Source organism: Sinocyclocheilus grahami, unplaced genomic scaffold (genome assembly GCF_001515645.1).
Source record: "Sinocyclocheilus grahami isolate Dianchi unplaced genomic scaffold, SAMN03320097.WGS_v1.1 scaffold64.1, whole genome shotgun sequence".
Classification (NCBI taxonomy): domain Eukaryota; kingdom Metazoa; phylum Chordata; class Actinopteri; order Cypriniformes; family Cyprinidae; genus Sinocyclocheilus; species Sinocyclocheilus grahami.
The window spans coordinates 560,077-575,609 of NW_015505243.1; the positions used below are offsets into that span (position 1 = coordinate 560,077).

General features: G+C 38.5%; 1 protein-coding gene across 1 annotated transcript in view; it reads right to left on the reverse strand.

Annotated features, from left to right (window-relative positions):
• Positions 1 to 200: 200 nt before the first annotated feature.
• LOC107584911 (host cell factor 1-like) overlaps positions 201 to 15,533 on the reverse strand; it is a 38,802-nt gene continuing 23,469 nt past the window's right edge. The window contains exons 17-29 of the mRNA XM_016271680.1: positions 14,656 to 14,798; positions 14,075 to 14,329; positions 12,470 to 12,473; positions 12,205 to 12,347; positions 11,624 to 11,878; positions 7,236 to 7,485; positions 6,889 to 7,164; positions 5,812 to 5,930; positions 5,575 to 5,712; positions 3,348 to 3,533; positions 2,969 to 3,266; positions 517 to 580; positions 201 to 416 (exon numbers count right to left, since the gene is read on the reverse strand). Of these exons, the coding sequence (XP_016127166.1) occupies positions 377 to 416; positions 517 to 580; positions 2,969 to 3,266; positions 3,348 to 3,533; positions 5,575 to 5,712; positions 5,812 to 5,930; positions 6,889 to 7,164; positions 7,236 to 7,485; positions 11,624 to 11,878; positions 12,205 to 12,347; positions 12,470 to 12,473; positions 14,075 to 14,329; positions 14,656 to 14,798 (2,171 nt within the window). The 3' untranslated portion in view covers positions 201 to 376. The remainder of the gene's footprint in view (positions 417 to 516; positions 581 to 2,968; positions 3,267 to 3,347; positions 3,534 to 5,574; positions 5,713 to 5,811; positions 5,931 to 6,888; positions 7,165 to 7,235; positions 7,486 to 11,623; positions 11,879 to 12,204; positions 12,348 to 12,469; positions 12,474 to 14,074; positions 14,330 to 14,655; positions 14,799 to 15,533) is intronic.

The window sequence follows — 15,533 nt, forward strand, 5'->3', positions numbered from 1 at the left end:
AGCCTCAAAAGTGGGTCATTGATCAGAACAAATACATATATTTTACACTACAATTCCCAAAATAAAGGTCAAATCATTCATGAACGCGGGAAACACTGTGGCCCGCATGTCAAATCCTACAGGGATGAGCAGTTAACATGTTGAGGAGAGGTGTGAGGTTTAAAACTGCGCCCTGAAGCACAAATACACGACAAGGAAAGACTTTTCTTATTTTTTTTTTTTTACGTTTTCCTATTTTTGGCTGCAGTTTCCTTCCATTTTGTTTCATATGATGGAATGGGGTGAGAAGTGGAAGCAGGAAGGTCTTTCAGCAGGAGATGGAGTTCAGTCATGGTTCAGCTCATAAACAGGGCGGGGTCAGGGGTCATGCGAGCTCTCACTGGTCAGGTCTGGCCTTCTTTGGACCAGCGCCTTTCCTAAAAGGGCAAAGAAACGTCCAGTTTCAGTAAAACGCATTAGGTCTGGTATACACATCTGCATTATTCATTTTGAGAGGTATAAGGGCAACATACTCACATATCAGGGGACGAGACCGGTCTTTTTGCACCAGGTTTGGCCGCAGAGCCATCTTTACTGGTTTCTGCAAACATATTTAAAAAAATGTAATAAAACAATTTCATTCCACAGCTTTAAGATGTTTAAATGCACCCTTTTCATATTTTCAGAGTTCTAACAAGTCAATCATATTTGGTTAAACTTGGTGAACAGAAACAACAAATATAATTTTTGCTTCACATTTGCTCCAACAGCAAAAGTAGAAATCCACAATAGCATTAGTATTAGCATAGTGTTATGGTTGTATTTAAATGTATTGCCATATCAGATTTACATGGCAGATACAGATTCAAAGTTCCAAAAACATTATACTAAAATAAAATGGAATTGAAAAAAAATTTATACATATTTTAAAAATAAAATATAAATTGAATAAAATAAATATGAAATTTTTATCAAATTTAACAAAAAAAAATGACTAGATATATCTACATACGTATATTTATATATGCACACAAACACACACACAATATATTATATATATATATATATATATATATATATATATATATATATGTCATCGCCAGTGTGGAAATGCTATGACGTTTCCAGAAACAATGAAAAATTCCCTATTTGTCGTGTATGTTTTGCATGATGATATGATAAATAAATGGTTCAATTTTAACAGCAGATTCAGTGATGTTTGCGGCGCGTTACGGCTCCCGGAGCTGATCGTGGCAGCTCTAGTCAGTGCTTGTGTTTATCAGCACGTTTCTGAAGCGGCTCTCTGCGCTGATTGGCTAAAAATTGTCTTTTGTGAGTTGTCACAGCGTGGAGGACGGAACAAAACCTCGTCGCAATGGCCAATCAGAAACGTTTTGTCAGAATTCACTCACCACTGAAAGTGCCGCAGTTTTTAAGTGCAGTTTTGCACGCTCGTGAATCATCTCATGACGCGATGTAAATAAGAGATTCATTGTGCAGTTTAGAGAGCTTCATTGATTATAACGGAACTTTGTAAGATCACGATGAACGAAGATGAGTGACGCTTTTTAGTCATAAAGGGAGTGCGCTTTGCGCACTTTCTAGGGTATAATCCATTCAGAATTTGTATGAAACTTTCATTTTTCGGACACATCGGCTACACCCTGCAAAGTTTTGGGAATGAAATCCGCATATTTATGCGGTATTCACTCTTGAAATAGCAGTGATTGGCAATGGACGGAACATAAAATATTTTGTAGTAAATATTTCATTCTGGAGCCGGTCCTGGCCAAAACTCCACAGACAGTGCGTGTCCCGAGCGAGATCTAATTCACGGACCAAAAGAGTGTAAACTTTTATTGAGATCGGGACATATCAACCAGTAATTTCATTTCATTTCCAGTAACGGATGGTAGAAAGTTCAGCAATGAATGGTGTGCGATTTATGACAGAATATAGTCCCACGACTGATAGTTTATTTTTTCCTCACGTGTCTCGCCTTTGGTAACAACGATTCAAAATGGAAACATTTCAAGTGACACGGGAAAAAGACACGGAAAACTTCAGTGAACATCAGAAAAGCAGCGTGCACATTTCTGGTTAAAAATTAAAGGCCAGCATCAACTGACAAACAGGAAGCATCACCATTCAAGTCAGTAGGAAGAGCCAAAGCTAGTCCAGTTTACTAAACGGTGGCAACCTCGTTAAGTTATTCTTGACTGTGTTGGATTGACGTTTTGATGCATTGCAATACGGTAGGGCATTGTTTTGATGTTTACATCAGAAAAAAATAATTTTGCTTTTATTTATTTCATATATTTATTTTTTTGTTGTTGTTTTTATTCCCTTGCCCCCCTGACTCAAGAGTCAAATGTCGCCCATGTATATATATATATATAAAAATATTTTAATATAATTTGCCACAGTCTGAAAAGGGGCTATCCAACAAAATGTCCTCACCTTGTAGCCACCTGACTTGTGTTGCGGGGCCGTATCCTTTCTCGTTGCGGGCGGCAATGCGGAAGATGATGGCGGGTTTAGTGGTGTAGTCAATGTGGGCATTGGAGAGACTAGATGACTGCACTAGGCAGGACGGGTTGGGCCCACAGTATACCCGCATAAAGGCAAGCTGAGCCGGAGTGGATGCTTTAGCCTCGACTGTTTGAGAGCTCTGGATGGCCAGATAAACCGAATACTCAATGATCTTCCCTGACGTAACTGAAGGAGGCTCCCAGGTCAGGTGAGCACCATCGGGGCTCTAATGGGAGAGGAAAAAATATTTTAGTGACCAAGATTAACTCACATGTAGACCTAACGCAAACCATTTGCATTGACCAACCTTATATATTTATTTTTTTGTTGTTGTTTTTTTTCCCTTGCCCCCCTGACTCAAGAGTCAAATGTCGCCCATGTATATATATATATATAAAAATATTTTAATATAATTTGCCACAGTCTGAAAAGGGTCTATCCAACAAAATGTCCTCACCTTGTAGCCACCTGACTTGTGTTGCGGGGCCGTATCCTTTCTCGTTGCGGGCGGCAATGCGGAAGATGATGGCGGGTTTAGTGGTGTAGTCAATGTGGGCATTGGAGAGACTAGATGACTGCACTAGGCAGGACGGGTTGGGCCCACAGTATACCCGCATAAAGGCAAGCTGAGCCGGAGTGGATGCTTTAGCCTCGACTGTTTGAGAGCTCTGGATGGCCAGATAAACCGAATACTCAATGATCTTCCCTGACGTAACTGAAGGAGGCTCCCAGGTCAGGTGAGCACCATCGGGGCTCTAATGGGAGAGGAAAAAATATTTTAGTGACCAAGATTAACTCACATGTAGACCTAACGCAAACCATTTGCATTGACCAACCTTGCTGATTTTGATGGCACAAGGTGCTCCAGGGAAGCCAGGTAAGCAGGTCTTGAACGCAGAAACCTCAGAGAACGTCCCACGGCCGCATGCGTTGATACCAGCCACGCGAAACTTATATGCAGTGCCTGGAGAAAGCTCAATCTTCTTCATTCGGCTGTAGTCTGGGATTGCGCCAGAATCATCCTGCAAGGTCATAGCAAAAATTATGATTAGTGGTCAACTGATATGGATTTTCTCTCTTTTCTTGCTCTTTTTTTTTTTTTAAATGCAGATGCTGACAAGGATTTTCTTTTGTTAAATCTTATGCCGATATCTTAGAGCGCAGGGTGACCGATAGACAATATATCTCACTATTTAAAGATAGTATGAAGTAATTTAAAGAAACTGAAGTAATTTTAACATTTTAAGATAAAAAAATAAAGCAAAGTTAGAATTTAGATAGCAAGTTTTTAATTTTGTAATCAATCCTATTATAGTATTTTTCATAAATAAAGAAGTTGTAACCAGTACAATCAGAAATCTGTTGTGTTTGAGCACACTGGGAATCTTTTTCTCAAAAAAAAACAGGTAGCACTAATTTTACATACAGTACACCGTGATTATGACACGAGTAACAGTTTATTAGGTGTTCAAGATATTCAACAGTGGTGGGCGGTCAGGGCCAGCAAAGCCTTCTCTGCTGGCCTAAACACTATCAGAATGACTGATTTAGTTTTAATATATTTTCCCATGAATGTGTATTAAATTATTTCCAATAGTTATTCTCTTCAGTTCATAGCTTTTCTCTTGGTTGCACTGCTTCCAGCAGTGTATGTTTATATTAGAGCTTTTATCCAATCATATTTCAGCAATCGTGTTGCCAAGGTCAAAGAAATCTGCCTTAAGGCCTTCAGAATCCACAGTGCAGGCGTCTGTTAGCTTAAATCAATAGCAATGAAACCGTAAATGTAAATAATGTAAATCACTGTAAATAATTGTATTAAAACTTTTATTACTGTTCCTCGGGTTTAGATTTTCAGTGCATTTTGAAAAAAGATTTGCCTACTATATTTAGTAAATCTAAAAACAGTAACGTTAGTCCTAATGACTGCGATAAACAACCACACACCTCCTTGGCACCGGCTCTGTGAAAGACTCGTGAAGATGAAAAACCACTAGAGTATGGTAGGTTCATTTTAATTTTTGACACTTTTATCGCTTGATGCGTTGTATGCTGATGTTATTTGCGCGATATAAAGCCAGGTTTAAGTTTCCGTAAGAATATCTCAGTTTCCCGAGTGGAGCTGTATTAACCGGTCTTTTGCTCCGGCCGCAGCGCCGCTGGCAGAGGCAGACCACCGGGGAGATGAGAGACACAGAGGTACGTTAAAACACATCTATACACTTTTCTTCATCGTTTAGTATGAATTATTTTAATGTTACTTGCTCACTTTCCTAGTAAAGCTGTGCTAACCAGTATTTTCCTCCCGCAGTGCGCTGGCAGACCGGCGGGGAGACTCGTGAAGACGAAATAAAGCAGTAAGAGAACATTAAATTGTTAGGTCAACTTTAAAACACATGTAATCACCTTATTTGTTTTATACCAATGCTATCTGTAAGGTATAAATGCGTTTGGGTGAGTAAATGTCTGTAAGAACATCGGATGGACTGTATTTGTGTCATTTTGTTAGGTTAATGCTTCAGCTACAGATGATGTGTTGCGCAATTGTTAATTGGGTTTCTTTCTTTAGTAATGACATTCATTCTCGCTACATAAGATACCTGTCTGTTATGTAGTGCCCTGTTATACTGCATTACTGTGTAATATTTATGGTTTCTATAGCCGTGGCATCATTATGATGGTATAAAGGGATGGATTAATTCATGTAGGATGCCACTGAAGGCCTAGGTGTAAAATGCACGGCCGGCCACTGATATTCAAAGACTTGATATATATGCACATTTGTCAAATGCTGACATTCCATGAAAATATTATAGTTTGTCTTTCTATTATTAAATAGAACTTTTAAACAAAGAACAAACTAATGAAGTTTTCAGAACTGTCAAAATGAAATCCCGCTTCCAAATCTTATCAGCCAAAGTGTCAAACTTATTGGCCTTGGCAAAATATATCTGTCGACCAGTAAAGTTGATTTCATTAGTCCTAAATAACACTTCCTATTCCAAAAGACATTTTACTTGAATTGCAGCAAAATGCACAAACAGCAACATGATCATTACTTACATCAGTAACCGCTGAATCATCTGCTGGCACATAATAGTGCGTGACAACCATGTTTGTAACCTTAACGATTCCAACGTCAAACCACTGATTCTCTTTCTTCACTGGTGGCTTTACAATGGCTGGAGGAGCTTCTTGCTTCTATGACAAAGACAGGTGGTTGAACCAGTCTCAAAGTTAACAACATCTGAAATGGTGCATGATTTGAACTACTGCACCGATAACCAACAATAAACTTACCCCAGCTGTTGATTCAATCCCATTGGCCACCTCAGCTAAAGCAGTAGCCGCTTGCATCTTGGCAGGACTGGCGACCACCATTGGCTGAGATGGTGCAAAAGTACTTGATGGGGCTAGAGCTGCAGCAAAATGGAGGCATTTTTAGCATGCACTAAAATTTGATCATAAAACGAAATTATTAGAAAAAAAGAACAACTTAACTAATTTGGTAACACTTTACAAAAAGGTCCCATTTGTTAGTTAACTACATCATTTAAAGAAATAATTCACCCCAAAAATGAATTTGCTGAAAATGTACTCACCCTCGCGCAACCCATGTACAAAAAGAGTTTTTCTTCTTTATCAGAACAGATTTGGGGAAATTTAGCACCAATGGATTCTCTGCAGCGAATGGGTGCCATCAGAATGAGAGTCTGAACAGCTGATAAAAACATCATAATAATTCATAAGTAATCCACACCACTCCAGTCCATCAATTAATGTCTTGTGAAAGGAAAAGCTGTTTGTGAAAAAAAGAAAAAAAAGAAAAATCTTTACAGTTTACTGTAAAGTTGTTCTCTTGAACTGTTTGAGACTGTTCACTTGTAAAAGGTGCTTGAATATGTGCAAATCCTTTCCTGATTCAGTTGAGGCGACTTTTTCCACTGGAGAAAGCCGTATGACCCGTGTTTTAGTGTACTTTAGCCTGATAAAAATTTCAGTTAAAACATTTTGATGGATTTGTTTCCTACAAGCATGCAGCTCTTCACTTCACAAGATGTTAATTTTAATTAATGGACTGGAGTGGTGTGGATTACTTGTGGATTATTGTGATGTTTTTATCAGCTGTTTGGACTATCATTGTGACGGCACCCATTCACTGCAGAGGATCCATTGGTGAGCAAGTGATGTAATGCTACATTTATCCAAATCTGTTCTGATGAAGAAAAACTCATCAACAGCTTGGATGGCCAGCAGGTAAGTACATTTTCTGCAAATTTTCATTTTTGTGCAATGAGACCGTACTGTGTGTTACCACTCATTTTTGTTTGCACCATTAAAAACAAGCATTTAAACACAAAAACAAACATCTCTTACTCTCTGCAGAAGTACGTGGAAGGAGACGGGCCACGGCTCCCATCTCGTGGCCATTGCTCTCAGATGCTGGGTCGTTGAGGCTGTCTGCTGGTGCCAAGCCTTCAGTGGGCAGAGCAGCTGCGGCTGCTTCAGCGCTTAACTGCTGGGCTGCGGCTGCGGCCGCCTGCGCCTCCTGGAGCTGATGCTGTTGCTGAACCAGAGCAGCGAGTTCCTGCTGGGTCAAAACTATAGGGATGGTGGTGGATTGCTGCCCGTCTTGACCTGCGTCACCCGCACCTGAGACAGGAATTTAAGTCAAACTCTACTGTATACATCATAAAGCATATGGCAGTCTCTCGTACACTTACTGAGCACAGCCTGCTGAGCCGCCTGTAGGACAGCCTGGATGGCGAGGGCCTGTGCTTCTTCTGTAGCCGCAGCCTGTGCTGCAGCCTCTGCTGCTGCGGTCACAGCCAGCTCCTCTGGGGTCAGTCCAGTCACCATGAGGGTGGTTTGCTGTCCTTCTGCAGACATCAGCTCCTGGGGCAAAGCGAGGGCTTCTGAGTCTTGAGCTGCGAGACTCATTGCTTCTGCGCCCTCCACACCGGCCTCCATCTGCTGTATGGAGATAACCGGGAATTGTTTATTTGCACAATTAAACAAATGCTAAAAGGTTCACACAAGAAAAGTTTGAGGTAGGGCTAGGTAATAAAACGATAACTGCAGAGAAATAATTTCTTGATAAAACAATAAAAAGAGATTAAGAAATGTTCGATATAATGTATACTCATTTGAACCGTGCCACATGGACCATTTATCCACTTGGCTCAAAGTTCAAATGGCAGCACAGCGTGAGCTCACTAGAGCAGATGGTTTACTCGCTGATGAGTCTTGGTCACGCGACCACAAACAGCGCTGTGAGATTCATATATATATATAGGAAAGGCTGCACTAATTGTTACCTCAACTGTTTAAATTTTTCTAATTTAGGTTTTAATAAATATTTATGCATAATTAATGTTCATTTAGTTTCACCAATTTTCTGCATCTCTCTCATTTACTGTAATTACATGTATTATATCGGTAAGATTGATTTCTCAATATTGGCATCGGCCATTAAAAATCCCATTTCAGTCAACCACTAATTTTGTTAAGGTAAAATTACTGGAAAAGTGTAAATAATTCAAAAACCTGAAGTGTTCGTCATGTTCTGACCATAAAAAGTAGTTTAAAACCACAAGTAATGTCTGGTTTCTAAAATTTTCACATGGAAGCAAAAATCTGCCTTTAAATTTGAAAGAAATAAAGATTTGAAATTTATCATGATAATTATCGATATTGACTGATATGAAAAAAGTTTATTGTGAATTTGTTTTTTGGCCATATCGCCCAGCCCTAGTTTAAGGTAAGATTTTTTTTTTTTTTAAGAAATAATGCTTTATTCAGCAAGGATGCATTGAAAAGTGATCAAAAAATGACAGTAAAGTAAATTTCTATTTCAAATAAATGCTGTTCTTTTGAACTTTCTATTTATCAAAGAATCATGAAGGATAATGCATTACCGTTTCCACAAAAATATTATGCAGCACAACTGCATTAGCAACACTAAGGGCACTTTCACACTAGCATGTTTGGTGTGTTTCGATTGACGTCAGAGTTCGGTACGTTCGGCTAGTGTGAAAGCTGTCATGCGAACACGGGTGCACACCGGGGCACCGAACCAGAGACTACCTGTCCTGAAGGAGGTGGTCGGAGTTCGATTGCACTTGAACTGTGGCACAGTTCGCATGAATATGAACGCAACACAGACTCGGGTGCGCACTTGTTCAGGAAGTACCTGCGCATGCGTTTTACCCGATTACAATATATTTTCTTCAATAAAACACATATAAGTGATGATAGTGCTGCTGATTTACCTTGGATTCGAGTGAGAGTGAGCCTGCAGTATATTCGCGTGTAGCAACTGCAATCAGAGCAGCAAATGAATGGTAATCTGCTGTCTCCTCAAAATAGCCATTTACATGCGCCGCACATACAGTAAAACCCATTTATGTCGTTTACTCTGCTGTGCATAATAGCTCCAAATTAATTAAAAAAAACAATATATTGACCCACGTTCTGTGTTCTATCATACGTTGTGCACGTTTGTGATGATGTAAGATCAGTGGTGTATAAAGTACCTGAAAGCCATACTCAAGTAAAAGTACAGATATCTTACCAGAAAATTACTTTGGTAAAAGTTGAAAGTCACCGTTTAGAATATTACTTGAGTAAAAGTCTTAAAGTATGTGATATTAATTGTACTTAAGTACTTTTAAGATTTAAAAAATACTTTTTGTACTTAAGTATTGAAAGTAAAAGTGCAAGTAAATGCAAAATGGAAAAGAAGCAAATGAATATATATTTAAAAAAATTCATACACAGCTTGAGTAGCAAGATTGTGTTCCGTTTAACTCTTTCTTCCATTTTGTATTTTTGGGTAAGAATAAGAAGCACTTCATCCGGTACTTAGTGTCTTTCATTCCAACATAAGAAAACATTTCTGGAATCTGCATCTGCAATAGCATTTAGATGTATTCACACGGTTTATGTATCTCAGAGGGGACATGGATGCATTTAAACTGCAGTTATAGATGCATAAATAGGACTAATGTTTTGTTTTTAACATAAAACGTTGAAAAAAATGTGAAATTAAAATCGCCAGTATGTGACAGCAAGTGACTGTTAATGAGCGAGTCAGTGAAATTCAACCGATTCATTCAAACGACTGATTCATTCAGAAACAGGGCATTTGACTGTGTTAATGAGTGAATCACTGAATCATTTATTCAACCGATTCGTTCAATAAGTAAACACCGTCCATTGCTCAGAGATGCAAAACAGTGCTGTGATCTTTGTTTGGAACTATTTTCGTTAGCAAAACTGAGCAAAAAACAAGCAATATTATGTCTAAAATGTAAGTCACTTATTGCTTTACTCAACTTGTTTAAAATGATTATTAAATCCGTTCATGCTGATATCTGCAGAAAAACTGTGTGCTATAGATTAAGTGAACTATATTAAATTATATAAATATAAAAAGCATACAGAAGCATTTTTGCCGTCTACAATTTAGAATGCCTGTCAGTGAAATTCAACCGATTCATTCAAACGACTGATTCATTCAGAAACAGGGCATTTGACTGTGTTAATGAGTGAATCACTGAATCATTTATTCAACCGATTCGTTCAATAAGTAAACACCGTCCATTGCTCAGAGATGCAAAACAGTGCTGTGATCTTTGTTTGGAACTATTTTCGTTAGCAAAACTGAGCAAAAAACAAGCAATATTATGTCTAAAATGTAAGTCACTTATTGCTTTACTCAACTTGTTTAAAATGATTATTAAATCCGTTCATGCTGATATCTGCAGAAAAACTGTGTGCTATAGATTAAGTGAACTATATTAAATTATATAAATATAAAAAGCATACAGAAGCATTTTTGCCGTCTACAATTTAGAATACCTCAAATTTTGAGTTTTAATAGACTAATAAATCAATGCACTCTGTGTGTGATTTGGTGATATAGCCTATTTCAGTGGTTCTCAAACAGTTTGGCCTATTTGATAATAATAATACTGGCCTATTTGATAATGTCAGATCGCACATCATTACAACAACACTTACCATATCATCGCAGATGATATACTGTATATCGCACACCCCAGACTCGACTTGAGTGGAAAATGAATCATCCGCGCTTGTGCACGCACTTGTTTGCACATGAGCAAAGGAGTTTTAAGGAGTCTAACTTCCAAACGCCAGACCACTGATTCGTCAAACCTGCTTTATTCGTTAATGCAGGTCCGTGTTCTTCTGACTATTTTGTAGTAAGTAACTAATATGCTTCGGGGAAATGTATCGGAGTAAAAGTATAAATTTTAATTAGGAAATGTAGTGGAGTAAAAAGTTGGCTGAAATATAAAAACTCAAGTAAAGTACAGATACTCCCAAAAAATACTTAAGTACTGTAACAAAGTATTATTACACCACTGCGTAAGATGACTGCAAACACACCGGGGTTCAACAGAATCAAGAGAGCGTGAAACCAGACCAACGCTGCGGGGGGGTGCCAGGAACAACTGCACTCGGGTTCGAACCACAGCAAACGAGCCCAGTGTGAAAGCCACCTAATATGCATTAACATTAATAACATAAAATGTTTCTTGAGCAGCAAATCAGCATATTAAAATCAGCAAATCACCCTCCTGGTGGAATGGCCTGCCCAACTCAATCCCAGCAGCTGAGTCCTTAGCCATCTTCAAGAAACAGCTAAAACACATTTCTTCCATCTTCATTTGACCCCCTAACTCTAGCCCTCTCTATTCTAATTCTAAGAAAGAAAGAAAAAAAGTGAACATCGCTGTTGTGGCGGCTGCTTGTCATACTCTGCGGTTGGCTTGTCAGTATCACGATATTACAATATTGCGGTTAATCGCAACAGCCCCAACACTCACCCTTTGTAGAGCTACTTATAGCTGAGGTGAACTCTTTTCATAATAGATGAACTTCATTGAACTGAATCAACACTGAAGTGACTTGAGCTTAATGATGACATTATTATCTTCTGTAGAACTTCTGTACAATTTGTCTCATTTGAAGTTTGCATCGTTGATTCTGTTATTTACCCGTTTATTACTGTGAAGCAGCTTTGAAACCATCTGTACTTTACACTGCACTAAATAAAGTTGACTTCACAAAGTTTCTTCCTTACCTCAGCCTGATCCCCTTGACCTGGCGGCTGTGCTTCCATGGCGACATGAACCTGTAGCATGGTGCCCTCCTCTCCCCCTGCACTTTCATCTATGGCAACGACCCTGACAGCTCCCTCTTCACCCAGCTCTCCCTGACACTCAGTCTGCATGGGCTCTTCTCCCGCTGCTCCGGCCTCAGTGCTGGTCTGCTCCATGGCCTCAGCCTCTCCCGGGACCTCAGCCACTACCACAGATCCAGCCATGGACGAAATCTCCTACATTGTGGAGAAAACACAAACAGAACGTGAGGAGGATGACAAAACATCTTAATCTAGAGCATTTATTTGCATGTCTAAGAACAGAATTCAGGCATTTGTTAAAAAAATAAAAAATTGCAAGACTAGAAGCAAAAAGTGGCTTCCACTACAGCTTATTCTGGTTTGGATGTACCCAATTAGACAGGAAAGGACTGTGTATACATGTAAAACGACTTTACTAGTAACTTTGGGAGCAAAGTAGAATATGGTATTCCTGGTAACAGGTATGTTTTCCACAGGAAATTGCATAAATCCAGCCGATCAGTTTAGAGGTGTTTGTGTACCGGTACTGATGGTCCTGGAGTGGGCGTGGCCTGTGTTACTGTGGTGATGGCTCTGCTTTGTGTTGTGGGATTGGCTGGTTCTGTAGATGATGTGGGTTCTGAGCTGGTGCCACTGTCACTCTGCCCATCACCGGCCTGCTGGGCTAAAAGGACAAACACAGATGAGCTTAATTACTAGGGATGCACTGGCACTGACAGAAAAATTACATTGGTAACTGACAGCCAATAATTATTGTTAAGCAGTTGACATGATGACCAACATTACAAATCTGCACAGTTTAGCACATTTTCTTTTTATAAAATGTTCACACTGGAGTGTCAATCTAAGTAAAATAGGCATTAAGACATTTTAATTTACAGTAGAAAAGATGGATAATCTATTTAGTTCTTCTGAGAGGGTGCAAAGGGGGGTCGGTAATTTAGCCCTGGTATTAACAGCTTGAAATGTCTGGCTAATCAGATCAAACCTGTTAATTAAGTTGGGGAGGACAAACAAACAAAAATACATGAAAAAAAAAAAGAAATGCACACAAAATAATACACCTTTGGTTACATATACTTTATACACAGATGAGTGACTTCATAGTATAAAACATTAACATTTTAAAGATAAAAAAAAATATGCCCATGGAGCTAAAAATAAGATGCCTTCCCTTTTAAAGGCAAATAAAAAGAAAATAATATATTTATTATTACCATCATCATCATTATTATTATTAATACAATAATTATTTCATATTTAATAATAACATAATAAAGCCTTCTCTTTTACAAGCAAATAAAAAGGGGGAAAAATACAATTATCACTATTTAATAATAAAAATACTATATATATATATATATATATATATATATATATATATATATATATATTTGCACATGAGCAAAGGAGTTTTAAGGAGTCTAACTTCCAAACGCCAGACCACTGATTCGTCAAACCTGCTTTATTCGTTAATGCAGGTCCGTGTTCTTCTGACTATTTTGTAGTAAGTAACTAATATGCTTCGGGGAAATGTATCGGAGTAAAAGTATAAATTTTAATTAGGAAATGTAGTGGAGTAAAAAGTTGGCTGAAATATAAAAACTCAAGTAAAGTACAGATACTCCCAAAAAATACTTAAGTACTGTAACAAAGTATTATTACACCACTGCGTAAGATGACTGCAAACACACCGGGGTTCAACAGAATCAAGAGAGCGTGAAACCAGACCAACGCTGCGGGGGGGTGCCAGGAACAAATGCACTCGGGTTCGAACCACAGCAAACGAGCCCAGTGTGAAAGCCATCTAATATGCATTAACATTAATAACATAAAATGTTTCTTGAGCAGCAAATCAGCATATTAAAATCAGCAAATCACCCTCCTGGTGGAATGGCCTGCCCAACTCAATCCCAGCAGCTGAGTCCTTAGCCATCTTCAAGAAACAGCTAAAACACATTTCTTCCATCTTCATTTGACCCCCTAACTCTAGCCCTCTCTATTCTAATTCTAAGAAAGAAAGAAAAAAAGTGAACATCGCTGTTGTGGCGGCTGCTTGTCATACTCTGCGGTTGGCTTGTCAGTATCACGATATTACAATATTGCGGTTAATCGCAACAGCCCCAACACTCACCCTTTGTAGAGCTACTTATAGCTGAGGTGAACTCTTTTCATAATAGATGAACTTCATTGAACTGAATCAACACTGAAGTGACTTGAGCTTAATGATGACATTATTATCTTCTGTAGAACTTCTGTACAATTTGTCTCATTTGAAGTTTGCATCGTTGATTCTGTTATTTACCCGTTTATTACTGTGAAGCAGCTTTGAAACCATCTGTACTTTACACTGCACTAAATAAAGTTGACTTCACAAAGTTTCTTCCTTACCTCAGCCTGATCCCCTTGACCTGGCGGCTGTGCTTCCATGGCGACATGAACCTGTAGCATGGTGCCCTCCTCTCCCCCTGCACTTTCATCTATGGCAACGACCCTGACAGCTCCCTCTTCACCCAGCTCTCCCTGACACTCAGTCTGCATGGGCTCTTCTCCCGCTGCTCCGGCCTCAGTGCTGGTCTGCTCCATGGCCTCAGCCTCTCCCGGGACCTCAGCCACTACCACAGATCCAGCCATGGACGAAATCTCCTACATTGTGGAGAAAACACAAACAGAACGTGAGGAGGATGACAAAACATCTTAATCTAGAGCATTTATTTGCATGTCTAAGAACAGAATTCAGGCATTTGTTAAAAAAATAAAAAATTGCAAGACTAGAAGCAAAAAGTGGCTTCCACTACAGCTTATTCTGGTTTGGATGTACCCAATTAGACAGGAAAGGACTGTGTATACATGTAAAACGACTTTACTAGTAACTTTGGGAGCAAAGTAGAATATGGTATTCCTGGTAACAGGTATGTTTTCCACAGGAAATTGCATAAATCCAGCCGATCAGTTTAGAGGTGTTTGTGTACCGGTACTGATGGTCCTGGAGTGGGCGTGGCCTGTGTTACTGTGGTGATGGCTCTGCTTTGTGTTGTGGGATTGGCTGGTTCTGTAGATGATGTGGGTTCTGAGCTGGTGCCACTGTCACTCTGCCCATCACCGGCCTGCTGGGCTAAAAGGACAAACACAGATGAGCTTAATTACTAGGGATGCACTGGCACTGACAGAAAAATTACATTGGTAACTGACAGCCAATAATTATTGTTAAGCAGTTGACATGATGACCAACATTACAAATCTGCACAGTTTAGCACATTTTCTTTTTATAAAATGTTCACACTGGAGTGTCAATCTAAGTAAAATAGGCATTAAGACATTTTAATTTACAGTAGAAAAGATGGATAATCTATTTAGTTCTTCTGAGAGGGTGCAAAGGGGGGTCGGTAATTTAGCCCTGGTATTAACAGCTTGAAATGTCTGGCTAATCAGATCAAACCTGTTAATTAAGTTGGGGAGGACAAACAAACAAAAATACATGAAAAAAAAAAAGAAATGCACACAAAATAATACACCTTTGGTTACATATACTTTATACACAGATGAGTGACTTCATAGTATAAAACATTAACATTTTAAAGATAAAAAAAAATATGCCCATGGAGCTAAAAATAAGATGCCTTCCCTTTTAAAGGCAAATAAAAAGAAAATAATATATTTATTATTACCATCATCATCATTATTATTATTAATACAATAATTATTTCATATTTAATAATAACATAATAAAGCCTTCTCTTTTACAAGCAAATAAAAAGGGGGAAAAATACAATTATCACTATTTAATAATAAAAATACTATATATATATATATATATATATATATATATATATATATATATATATATATA